General features: G+C 38.6%; 1 protein-coding gene across 8 annotated transcripts in view; it reads right to left on the reverse strand.

Moving 5' to 3' along the window:
- Nucleotides 1–13,609, reverse strand: part of BAZ2B (bromodomain adjacent to zinc finger domain 2B) — a 211,816-nt gene that overhangs the window by 52,418 nt on the left and 145,789 nt on the right. For all 8 annotated transcript variants that reach the window (XM_029072364.1, XM_029072361.1, XM_029072358.1 and 5 more), the window contains 3 exons: nucleotides 9,851–10,061; nucleotides 4,552–4,644; nucleotides 4,372–4,433 (listed from right to left, as the gene is read on the reverse strand). In XM_029072364.1, the coding sequence (XP_028928197.1) occupies nucleotides 4,372–4,433; nucleotides 4,552–4,644; nucleotides 9,851–10,061 (366 nt within the window). The remainder of the gene's footprint in view (nucleotides 1–4,371; nucleotides 4,434–4,551; nucleotides 4,645–9,850; nucleotides 10,062–13,609) is intronic.

A 13,609-nucleotide genomic window follows, 5' to 3' on the forward strand; every position in this document is an offset into this window, starting at 1 on the left:
ATAATTTCATAGCGTTCATATAATTATGTACCGTATTTACAAATCACAAGCCCTTGTAAAGTGTTCCCCAAAACCCGGTGCAATTCAAATCCTAATGAGTATTTTAAAAGCACAAACCAACAAAGCCTAGGGATAATCACATTTCCAAAAATAATACTAAAGATAATGGGTAATTTCTACTATAATAATCTCCTTTAGTCATTTGCTATGTAACATGAACATTGCAGTTAATTACAGATAATGAACCAATTTCTGAAAATTGTCAGTAACGATAATTGAAAATTGATGAAATGCAAGCCAAAATAACTCTATATTTGGTCCAAGTAGTGCCTTTAGTTGCTAAACTGTTAACCCGTCAAAGGGCAGGGAGTGTCTCTATCTGTTGCCGATTTGTACATTCCAAGCGCTTAGTACAGTGCTCTGCACATAGTAAGCGCTCAATAAATACTATTGAATAAATTGATTATATTCTATGTGCATTTTTTTATATTTCAGGTTTGAGGGTCCTAGGGAGCAGGCTTACATAAATCTTCAGTGGAGAGTTTTGACAGAGATTCCTGAATGGGCTGGGCTCTCTCACAGATAATAATAATAAAAATATTAATAATAATAATTGTGGTACTTGTTTAGCACTTACTATTTGCCAGGCACTACACTAAACGCTGGGGGAGAATACAAGCCAACTGGGTTGGATACAGTCACTGTCACTGCACAGTGACAGTGTTTTCCAGGAGCAGGCCAGGTCAAGCCTGTCTTCTGGTCCCTGCAAGACTCTAATCCACACACAGCAGGCCAGCAAGAATGCATGCCTCTGTTATAGTCTACAATATCAGCATCATTTTTAGGTGATTCTGAGAGCAGCACTGTGAGAAACTGCACCCATCCTCGGTCAAAATCCTGATGGAACAAGCCTGCGACTGTAAAGTTCACACTGATGCATACTGAGAGAAGCAGAGTGGCTCTGTGGAAAGAGCACAGGCTTGAGAGTCAGAGGTCGGGGGTTCTAATTCCGGCTCCATAACTTGTCAGCTGTGTGACTTTGGGCAAGTCACAACTTCTCTGTGCCTCAGTTACCTCATCTATAAAATGGGGATTAAGCACCACGTGGGACAAGGTGATTACCTTGTATCTTCCCCAGTGCTTAGAACAGTGCTTGGTACATAGTAGGCACTTAACAAATACCATCATTATCATTACTATTATTATAATTAAGGAGGGTATTTATAAGCAGACATCAAGGTAAAAAAATATTTCAATGTTTTGTAAGGATCCTGCTTGCCAATCTCTTCCTATACTTGGAAAAGCAAGTATGACTGTGAAATCACCAAGGTCATGAAAAAATAGCAATAGTAATAATAATGATAATAATTGTGGTTTCTGTAAAGTATCTACTATGTGCTAAGCATGATACTAGGCACTGGGGCAGATACGTAATAATTAGGTCAGACACAGCCCTATACTAATGAGCCTTACAGTTGAAGTAGGAGGGAGAAGGATTTAATCCTCATTTTATAGTTGAGGAAACTGTGGAATAGAGAAGTTAAGTGACTTGTTCTAAGTCACACAGCAAGTAAATGGGAAAGCCTGGATTAGAACCAAGATACCCTGACTTGCAGGCCCAAGCTCTTTCCTCTAAGCCATGCTGCCTGTTCTAGGTGAATTCCTAATCCCAAATAAATTAATGGTGCCTATTCTCTACCTATTCTGGAAACTGCACATGGTATATGTTGAAAGAGCATTTACTGAATCAACAGCATTTTCGTGAAGTAATAATCCATAATGTACTTACCATTTCAAATACATTTTGTATGTCCATAAAACAGGTGATATTTTATGCATTTGCTGACTTTTTGGGACCAGTTATATCAATGAACTAGGCAGGAAAGTAGGCTTATAACAATGACAATTTAAAAACAGTATAAAAATCTGTTACATAGTTTGCAGATACTGAACTGCTAGTTTTAAGATAATTCAAACTCTAGCAATGTAGACCTAGAAAGTGCCTTTGGGAAACTCACTCTAAATTAGCCATGAAGGGGGGAAACAGTAGATCACAAGCCAAATACATACCACAACAGAGACTCACATGGAAGGATATGGGTAAGTAATGAAAAGATAAAACTGGAAACAGAAAATGTTAAATGCCTCAAATTAAGAGTCCCTAATAGTTCATTCTCCCTTTACCTAGTTTTCTGTTTCTCTTTTGGGTGGCAAACTGGAAAGGCTAAATGACGGAAGGGGCAGAACTATCATAGGATATTTATGCTTTCATCTTTCTGGCCAATCGTTTTCTTTTTCTCGACTCTGCATTCTCTTCCTAATTATTCCCCAAATTCCCCACTCACCATCTGTTTGATTCCCTATGGATGTAGTTCACTTGCTAAGTACAGCACTCTGCCCACAGTAAACGTTTAGTAAATACCATTGATTGACTGACAGTATCTTTTTGTGGGTCTGTATGTATTGGTCTGCCGTATGTGCTTGTGTACTGCATCCATGTATACTGCCATGGTTGTGTGTACTGACTACAGTTTATGTGTTTCTGTCCTGTGTATGTTTCCCCAAATGTCTGTTCCCTTAAACTAGTGGAAGAGAGTATGTTGTGTGTGTGTATTTGTTTTTGTTCACATCTGTGGATGTAGTTATATATGTATCCATTTCATGTAGGTGTATCTGTGTTTGAATGCCAGGGTGTTTTTCACATGCGGAGCTTGTTTCCCTGGAGGTTCATTAACCTTGTTTGCACCTAGCCAAGAGTATTTTCCCAATGCACATGTGATGACCTTGTTTCCCTGTGTTTTTCTCCTTTTGTGAGTGTGTGTGTGTATGTGTGTATAGTAGTTATTATTTGGCTTGGCAGCTGCAGTTCCTGGGCTTCCCAAGCTTGTGCCCTCCCATCTCTGGCAGCTGATTCTAGTGGTTTTGAGTCACTTTGATTTCCCTACTGCAATTCGCTTCCTTCTGCCTCAGTTTACCATCCGATACTGTGTCACCATATTGGGTGTTGAGGTTCCAAGATTCTCCAGGAGTCACTTCCCCCTGCCCTAATTTTCTGGCTGTTGTAGTGGTGTGTTCTCATTCAACTGTCTGAGCTCTCTGGGGACCGCTCACTACTGTTTCTTCTCCAAAGCCACCTTCAACTTCCTTCACAATTGGGAGCTTCCTCTTCTGACTGTCCATCTTCAATTCTCCTTCCTTCTCGATTTCTGCCCCAACCCCACCCTGTCCCCAGTTGCCAGCGTCAGGCACAGTCAATCACTGCCCCTGCCAGATCGAAGTCCTTTAAAGGACATATGATGACTACACATCATAAATGCAAAACCCACTACTGCCCATCTGCAAGGTTGAGCACATGACAGATTGTCCCTAAATCCATTTTAATCTGGGGCATTCATGCTTTTAAAATCTATAGAGAATGCTATATATCTGAGATTCAGAGGACTCTGCTGGGAGTTTGGAGCAACTTTCATTTCATCATTATACTCATTGTGGGAAATTCCTTTAGGAGGAGTGAATTTACAGTAATACAATTTTTTTTTCCATTTCCCGTTTTTTTCCAGTGTGGAGGTGGGGGAACCAGAAAGTAGTTCATGTGTTCCTGAATTTCTGAAACAAAACAACTCTTCATTTAATACTTTGAGTAAATCAAGTTTAAATGATAATTTAAAATATTAAAGCGAGAAGGAGAATTACAGAAACAGGATAACATGCTTAATAAGCTCATACTTTTTCCAGCTTTCTTTTCTTTTTTCTTTTTTTTTTTTTTAACAACAGGCAGTCATATCAAAACAAAAAGTTTAGGAAAGATTACATAAGCCTAAATTTTCAGTGGAACACCTCTCCATATTTAACAAGTTTCTGAGTTGAGAACATTTCCTACTAAACATTTCAAATACGATAATTAGGAACCTTAATTTTAGGTGTGCTTGACTGATGATTGAAAAGATCGACTTAGATGGTTAACTTCAGACAGCCAAAACTACACTATTCTACATTTAGTATCTCAAAGCATACTCATGCTCCTTGATGGTACATGAAAGTACTTGTCACTAAACATTAATTTTTACAAAGCCAAAAAAAATCTTATTGGTGATTATTTCCAAAGGAATTAAATGAATGGACCAAACAGACAACAGAAGTTTCTTCTGAAATGCTTCCCCATAAGAAAATCTGAGTCCTAAATCACATTCTTAATAACATTAATACAGGCCCCTAATAAGCAGTTATTTTGGAAATTTAAAAAAGCTCAATCACAATGACATGCCAAACAAAATTAAAAAGATCAAAATGTTTATTTCTCTCTACACTTGCTAAAATAGTTCATATATTTTCATTCCAAGATATGGACTTGAATTTCAAAGCTAAACATACCTGTTGCTTCATTATCTTTATTTGTTCTTTTTGCTTCCGTTTTTCTTCAGCTGCCATAATTGCTATAGGGGACAGGAGAGCAGAAGAGTCAGCACAGAGTGACTGAAGAATGGAACCAACTACTAAAGACTCCAAAATGCACCCTGCAGTTATACACATTTCTTAGAACTCAACACATACCTTGCTGTTTTTTTGCTTCTTTGGCAACTCGAGCCTGTTCCTGCTTCTGAAGTTTTCTCAAAAGCTTTATTTGTGCTGCTTGCCTTGCTATTTCTGAAACACACAGTAAATGCATTGCAATTAATAAGGATAAAAGAGTTCTAATTTCAATTCTCTTTAATATTTTTTATCCTTAATAAGGAGATAGTCAGCTAAGAGCAAAATTTGGTTTTGCAGATATTTTACATTTTAAAGCCTTTTGTATGCAATTACACATTCATTTTTATATCAGCATTTTTCTGTAAGAAAAATGTAGAATATTTAAAAAGTTCATTGTTTCCTTTGCATGACATCTTTATATTTAAAGTAACTGATATTCATTCTAGCCAAAATAATCTCAAATCTTCTTCTGGGAAGAGGACGGGGCTGTCGTAAAGGCAAATAAGGATTCCTCAGGTGTTCTTAGAACTGTCGGTGAGTGGGAAGGGGAGGTGAAGGAGTTACATTGGGAAGAGGAAGAAAATCTTTCTATGTCCTCCTGTACACAGAAGCAGTTTAGAGAGAGAGTGTTGTGGGAGCTGATTGGAGTAGAGTCATGGCACAAAAACTGTGCCTACATTGTATGTACGGGAGTGTGGACAAGATCACGGTGACCAACACTCCCACCACCAGCAACGTCAGTAGCATCTTTAAACCTAAGCGGCTATGGATTTAAATGGTTTTGAGTAGCTTCAATCTCTTTCTATGAAGACTAAATAACAAAGGCATGTTTTTGTTCAAAAGGAGGACCTCAAAAGAAACACACTGGCTTCAATTTAGAAACAAATAATCCTAAACCTTCTTCCCTTTAATTCAGTCTGTGCAGTAAAACTGAAGGGAGAAGAAATTCCTGGAGGCTGGGAGACTAGTGAGGAAGGCAATACAGTAATCTAATTGTGAAATGAGGAGAGCTTGAACCAGGTAGTGGCTGCCTGGGCAGAAAAGCGGGAACAGATCCAGGAAATGTTGTGGAGGAATAATAACCAGTGAGGGACATGACACCAGTACTAGAGTTGAGAGCAGCAGCTCCTGGCCTGCCTCGGGTGCACTCAGCCATTAAGAAACTGTCCCTAGTGGAACTGCAGCCAGGGCCATATGGCCCACAGGATCACCCTTTATACATACACTGGGGATGCCAAACCTGAACTATAACTCCCTCAGTCCACAGATATGTCCTGGAATTTTTAGCTCAGTCTGCCAATTCACCTGCCCATTTCATTAGCCTCACCCTAAAGACTGGAGAATCTCAAACTTGCCCTTATTACAAGCCCACACACTACAAATCTCAATTATTTGTGAAAATTAAAGACATAGATAACCTGGAAAATTAAATCTACACAAACTAAAAGTCTCAATTTACCTACATTTACCTTTAGCCCCTAAAACAATTCTGGTGTATTGTACTCTCCCAAGCATTTAGTACAGTGCTCCGCACAATAGTAAGCACTCACAAAATATCATTTATTGATTGACAAAAGCTTTTATGAAAACTGCTGGAATTAAGAGAAGAGACTGATTTGAACTGTATCTCCTCTTCATGCCATATTCAAATGAACTGGGGAACTTTCATGACAACTAGTTTATGTTTTAAGAATAATAAACTATTTTCTGCTAATCGTCTATTTGTAAAGCTAAATACATTTTAAAAGCTTTAGGTCTTTGATAATTTTGTACAGTAGCATCAGAAAGGCCTATTCTTTACAACGGTGTGTTTGCAAAGCACAGAAGCACCTCAGTCCCTCACTTGAGCACACCTTACATTTGTTGAAATACATAACCACACCCCACACTCAGATCAGACACATACACAAACACAGATCTTCACAGAGTCCTGGATATTCAGCAATAGAAATACTTTCGTGAATGGTAGAGCAGAGCAGCAATGGTAAAGAGAAAGTGAGATGAATACGGGTGCACTTCTGCTCCCACAGCTGTCACTGGTGGCCTGGTATTCCTGGTGCCAGTCCCAAAAGTGCATATGGATGTGGGAAATCCAAGCAATCGCAACTGCCCTGGTCAAACCCAGCTGCTGCTTTCCTTACCAGGGGGTTTCCTACCTCAGTGTGGCTTGCTAGTTGTCTATATTACCTCACCTTTGTTAGATGGTAAAGAATCTGGCTAAGAAATACCAGTCAGTAGTGATGAATGTGGCACTGGGGGAATTTCCAATCACCTTACCTATTTTTGCTGCCACTATTACTCTATTCCATTCCAAGCACAGCAGCATTTTAAGAAAAACAAAGGTTCAAGACAACGTTACATCTCAGTTGCAACTGGAAGCCAATAGATCTGCCTAGCAAACTGCCAGCAAGACAGGCGTGGCTCTCTTTGAGCAAAACCTTGGCATGGACAGATAGCGACTCAAAAAACAGTGCCAGGCACTCCAAACATTAAGCACACCACCACAAGGGACAACCTTTTTGTGTGCCTGATTTGGCCAGGATTATGGATCCTTTTTTTGGCCTCTACAGCCATACGTACATTCATAGGTGAACTTCACCCTCAGTGGAGCCTTCTTTGGATACGAAGGACACTTTTGTAAATACACCCTAGCCCTCCTACTTACATGCTGCTCAAGGGTATTTGAAATCACTGAGACAGCAATACCTCCAAATGTAAAACTGTACAGTTAATAAAAATACCACATTCAGTTACCTCTTCCCTTTTCTTCTTTAGTATGATTAGTGAGCGTGGATGGTGCCTTTACTACCAAAAAGGCCAGATCATATGTAGATGTCTTGCATATCAAGAAACTTTATTACAAGAATAGCCAGCTATCCAGCTATATTTACTAGGTGATGGTGCTTCTATTTTCGATTGCAAATATTTCACATTTGAAATGATCCCTAGAAACTCTGAAGACATAAAAATGACTCCTAAAACTAAACTAAATAGCTGCAACTTCATAATTACATATACAGCACTAACAAAACAGCTCATGCTTCTTACAACTTGTCTCAAATTTTCCTATAATTTATTCAACAGATCAGTGCACACATTCCAGCCACTTGCATGTTTTCTCTGAGCGAGAGATGACGTTCTAGATCCCAATATTTCAGAATAACATTTGGGATGACCTGAAGTTATATGCCTGATGTATAGCCCTTACTTGGTGAGACAATCGTTCTTAAAGTGACATAACTAGAATGCTAAAAGAAGGATCATGAAACATTTGAAGTAATGTCTTAATAAGGAACTGAAAAAATTTTGTGCAGGCATTTATGTAAATAAAGAATATCCTTTTAAGTGATCCTTGTGTAGGATTTTAGGATTTAGGGGGAGACACTAGTCAGAGAAATATCTTACCAATGCACTTATAGAGGAAGCCCATTAACCCAGATATTAACAATTCTTTAAAGAAAATTAAATGAGTTCTTTGACCTGTTTTTATAAGTGAAACTTTTATTCAGATATATTTCTTGTATATATATACACCCAGTTTTCCAATGAGAGAGATTATACTCTTGACTAATTCTGTATTCAGCCAAATTCATTTTCCAGGGTACCTCTCTTCTGATGCTATGTTCTATCTCAGCGCTCAGTAGAGTGCTCTGCACATAATAAACACTCAATATACACCATCGATTGATTGGATTAATTGATATATCTAGAGTATCATGCTGTGAGAAGAACACGCTCCCTGAAAGAGTTCTACACACCTATTAATGTAACCTATACATTACACACTTCATAATGTAACCTATTATGGGAGAACTGAGTGTATATACACATATGTAATATTTGTACATTTGTAATATTTGTAATATTACAAATTATTAAATATTTGTAATATTCGAGAAGCAGCGTGGCGCAGTGGAAAGAGCACGGGCTTTGGAGTCAGGGCTCATGAGTTCGAATCCCAGCTTTGCCACTTGTCAGCTGTGTGACTGTGGGCAAGTCACTTAACTTCTCTGTGCCTCAGTTCCCTCATCTGTAAAATGGGGATTAAGACTGTGAGCCCTACGTGGGACAACCTGATTCCCCTGTGTCTACCCCAGCGCTTAGAACAGTGCTCGGCACATAGTAAGCGCTTAACAAATACCAACATTATTATTATTATTATTATTTGTATAAATTTATTTCACACATCTACGTATAAAGAGGTTTAAAATAGCTTGAGGTTTTGTAGCTACTTATCATTAAACCTCTACATATGAGGAATAAAGAGCACACTAATTTTCCGTCAGTTATCTTTTTCAGCAATGAAACGGAATCTTTTCTTTTTCTTGAGGGCCTGAGTATCATGCTTTATTCATTCATTCAATCGTATTTATTGAGTACTTACTGTGTGCAGAGCACCCTACTAAGCGCTTGGAATGTACAATTCGGCAACAGATAGAGACCATTCCTGCCCAATGATGGGCTCACCTGAGCCTATTATCTCCACTTCAATTCAGCTTGATAAAAGGCACTAGCCAGGCAAATATCTTTCTGGTACCATACAAAACTTCTAGATTTAAAAATGACTTCGTTGAAAATTTTGAATGTGAGAGTTTACGTGAGTGTGTTTGGGTGTATACAAGATTTGTATACACGTATTGCTATAGGATATATTTGAATACATTTAGTTTTATAGCTATGTATACATATGTGGGACATGCACATGTGTGTGCGTATACATATAACTGGGCATATAATTGGAGCCACTGCAGCCTCAACTATCCATGAAGTTCAAAAAAATAAATTTAGAGGACTATGGGAAGAATCCAGTCCAAAAGATTGGGTGACTTAGCAGTAATGGGAGTTCTCTGACTGCAAATTTACTCCACAAATCCATACTCTTTGGAGTTATTCAAATGTGCCACCTCTAGGAATTGGACACTGTTGAAACGAGAATTTCTAGGAAGTTGGCACGTGCCTTGAGGCATGTACCAAGTCCTGGTCAATACCCTCCCTGGATTGTCCTCGAGAGTCTCCACCTCTTCAGGGTTGATCAGAGAGAGCCAACCACATAGTCTAATCACAGAAGGCAGGGTGGGTTTCTGAAATGGGTGGCTCTTTAGAGAAAATTACCCAATCAAAGAACTCCAGTTACTAGTAGGTAATCCTTATTTTGTAATTCTTTAGATCTTGTCCACAGATTGTCCCTCTTTGGAAAACTGGAAAGCAATATCCCATAGAGAGGGATTTGTGGAGCTTATTTATAGTCTCAACTGTGGCTCATAGGCATAAGCAACATTCTATATAATACAGAATGGAAAAATACTTGCCTTTTCAAAATACCGGGCACAATTTTCCACTCGTGCTAAGGTTATGGCTTCAGTCCCAATGTACTTCTTACCTTGAGCTTGCAGTTTCCTAAGCAGTTTGGCATCCGTATTGTCTAAAAATTCCGTGCTGCCAACGTTTGGGGGTCGACCTTTACGCCGTCTCATTCTGGACTCTTCTCTAGCACGCTGTCTATCTGGATTTGGTGGTCGTCCTCTACGACCTTCCATTGCCCTGATACGAGGAATGACTTCTTCTTCTTTCAGAAGACACCACTGCATACCCTTTTAATTAACATTTTATAATTAACATTATACAATAAAACTAAAATTGTAATTTGTCATAAAGCAAACTAGAATTACAGGTATTTTCAAAAGTTACAGGATTGCTATTCGTTTCAGAACGATCTTAAATGAGCAAAATTTAATATTCAGATAATTTACTTTTTACTGCTTCTAGTATTCTTGCTTTACTGGCCCTGGCCCCAAATTAATTTGTACAGAAGAACTAATATTCTGTTACTCTGTAAATTTCAGTGGAAATAACATATCTATAGCTGATTAATGTGTCAATTCTATGAGAAAACGCTACCTGCTTATTCTTTTCCCAATTTCATGGAGCAGCAGAAGTTTCAAGAATAAACTGCTGACAGCCATTTGCAAGAGGGGATGGCTTCATTCTCTCTTTTATTTTACTTATTTTATTAGGATTGAATATTTGATAATACATACTCTCAGACCCACTTTTATTTTGAAGTTTTCCTCAAGGCAATTTAGCTATTCTTACTGGGATTATTAATAATTGCAGCCATCCAGAGTTAACATGTAATCCAAATTCTCAAATTATGTTTGATATAGTTCCTTGCCCTCCACCTAAGACTCTGGAAGCTATACATTCTTTCTGAAAAGAGAAAAGCAGCAGTGCTTCACTGCTGCTGCAAAGATCAAGCCCTTTGGATTTCTCTTTATGGCATCTCTCCACCTTCATCCTTGATTCCTCTTACTGCCCTATATTTCAAATATGGGGTGTCTTTTATTCAGCTGACACAGGAGGAATCTCATAGTGAATCTCTCCTCATTAATCAAAACATAGGGAGTTGCTTGATCTGTTTGGGATTACAGTTTATAAAGGACAGCTAGGGTTATTTCCAGAATATACTATTATTTACCCATGAAAGCCCAGAGACCCTGTCAAGCAGAAGATTGTGCCAGGCAGAATTCCAGTGAATTCAATCACATAATTGTGTTGTAAAACAATACCTACAATCCTTTTCAAACATGAAGTCATTTTTCATAGATTTCAGAAATAATTGATACGATGTCAATCTTGAATAATGTGAGAGGTCCTTCGTTGCAACAGAAAATGAAACCACCATAAACAGCAGTTATATTGATGGTATTTTTAGGGCATAAACTACGAAGAGGTGAAGCTATCCCAAGGTTTTATGCTCCCCAGTACAGTGAGCTTTGATTAGTTTAGGTTTTCAACCTCGTATTGTGCACTTAGGTACCAAGGCAGTGTGCATTACATAAATTGAAAAATATAAAAGTGACATCTGTGACACTTGGAGTAGAAGAAAGAGTCCAATAAAAGAGACTGTAAACCAATCTGCATCCAGCTCTAAATATACTTGACTAATAATAAAATCAATTTTGGTCCAAGTTTTAAAAGGGTTCTATCAAGCTATTCTTTTTTTTGCAGAGACAAATTGAAAAATAGTTATGTTTACAATGAATACACAACAAATTGCTGGAAGGAACATACACCCAGAGATGTCAAAGCCAAATGCAAAATCTAGGTAGGAACAACTCATTGGCAGAACTGTGCACACATACAGAGAAACTTGTATATTAAAACTTGGCCCAAAGTATTTTGCAATTAAGTAACCAATGTAACATTAGTTTTCTATTTTGTTTTGATTAGAAATCCAGCATTAAATTTAATGGGAGAAAAGGGGGATTAACAGAGAAGTGGAAAGGGAGAAATGAGAACCAGATGGTACATAGAATTAGTCACGGGATTGAAGTCTTTTACCTCTAGGTCACACATACAAATTTGACACAGTGACCCAAAATTAATGGCTGTTAGAAGCCCTATGTAAAATGAATTGGTCCAGTTCTCTGGGAGCAGTTGTTTAAATGTGAAAGAGAAATGTTTAAATGTGAAAGAGAAACAGCCAGAAAAACAAAAACAAACCCCTACCACATCATTTAGACCATACAAAAAGATATTAATACTTTCTTCCATGAGTATGAGCAAAAATGAAATAATTTTCTTAGCCATAATTTTCATTTAAAGATATTTACATTTTATGACCAGGATGCACTCTTCAGCAACCTATGGACTAGAAAAATGTGGAAGGAAAAATCTAGAAATTGGACCCAAAGAAATTACGATCAGGTATAAGCAAAGACAAATAGAGATCTCTCTGAAAACAGGATTTCAGTATTCAGTATTATTTATTTGGCCATTTCAATCTGTAACCTACTCACTACCTTGTAGGGACAAAGGAGAAAAGATAAATGAGAAGTGAGGGTAGAGGAGAAAAGGCACATAATTGCATTAAAAGGCTGGAAAAGATATTCTTGCTAAAACAAGGTTGAAACATTGAGGAAAGAAGATTCTGGGAAACTTGGCTGTGTTACATTTTAATTTTAACGCAAAATAAAACTACAGGAAACCTTTCAGAGCTTTTCATGAAATCAATTTGTAAATAGACTGAAAAACCTTCAGAAACAGGAGAGGTCAATAGGGATTATTAAAGAGAGTGTATTATTTAAGACCTCCTGCTCTTTCAGCTCAGGCTTAATAGCCTCTTGGTAGTTCCTAGAAGTGCATGGAAGAGAACAGACTCTCTTCATTCCCTCCCATACCTCTCCTGCTTCAGTGAGCAATCGAATCTCAGGCCCCCACTCTTCACAATGTGGATACCAGCCGAATAAAGGGAGATAATAATGTTGGTATTTGTTAAGCGCTTACTATGTGCTGAGCACTGTTCTCAGTGGAGACCCCTGAGCTCTCAGCAGAATCGCTAGGAACACCCACTGTAGAACTGAATCCGCAGCATCGTGATTTACACCGCTGCTCAGAAATGCTACAATGCACCAATAACCTCTGTGAAGCCAATGAAGGCATTTTGCCTGCGGTGATCCTCCAGTTTTCTTTTCCATTCTACGTAACAGAACATTGAACTCATTGCCTCTTCTCCCCTTTGACTTCATCAAATCTCATTTTCTCAGAAAATCCAAATTTTTTTCTCAGGAAGTCTTCATCTCCTGGAGAGCATCTCCATATTTTCTCCACCATCTGCTTCACCTTGTTACCATCTAAGCAGGCCTAGAGTTGAAGAAGCTGCCACTACTAGGTTGATGGGCTCAATCAAGAGTGTGTGACTGCCAACTGCTCAGAAAACGTACAAAGTTCACATAGGAAATTCCAATACTTCAGGTAGAGCTCTCTGAAGACCAAGGGCTTGGGGAAAGGCTACATGAACCCTCGGGGCTGGATGGGTCTGGCTCCACCTCTTGCTCTTCTCTAAGCAGAAGAGAAGGAGGGTGGAATTACTTCTCTCATCCTCCTGGGGCCCGGTGAGGGCAACCCAGTGGGTTCTACAGGTGTCAGAGTGCCATTTCTAAGACTGCAGAGCTGAAGAATAGCTGCTTGTGTGAACAGCAGGAAAAGACTCTGCTGGCAACAGTTTCTGGACTCTCTTCTCACTTTTCCCCTCTTTCCCTTTCTTCTTCCTCCTACTCTTCCCTTCCCCTCTTCTTTAGCTCTCTTTACTCCTTTTTGAACTCCTTTTTCACCTTCCTTATTTCTCCTCCTTTCTCTT

This window comes from Ornithorhynchus anatinus, chromosome 9 (assembly GCF_004115215.2).
Source record: "Ornithorhynchus anatinus isolate Pmale09 chromosome 9, mOrnAna1.pri.v4, whole genome shotgun sequence".
NCBI lineage: Eukaryota > Metazoa > Chordata > Mammalia > Monotremata > Ornithorhynchidae > Ornithorhynchus > Ornithorhynchus anatinus.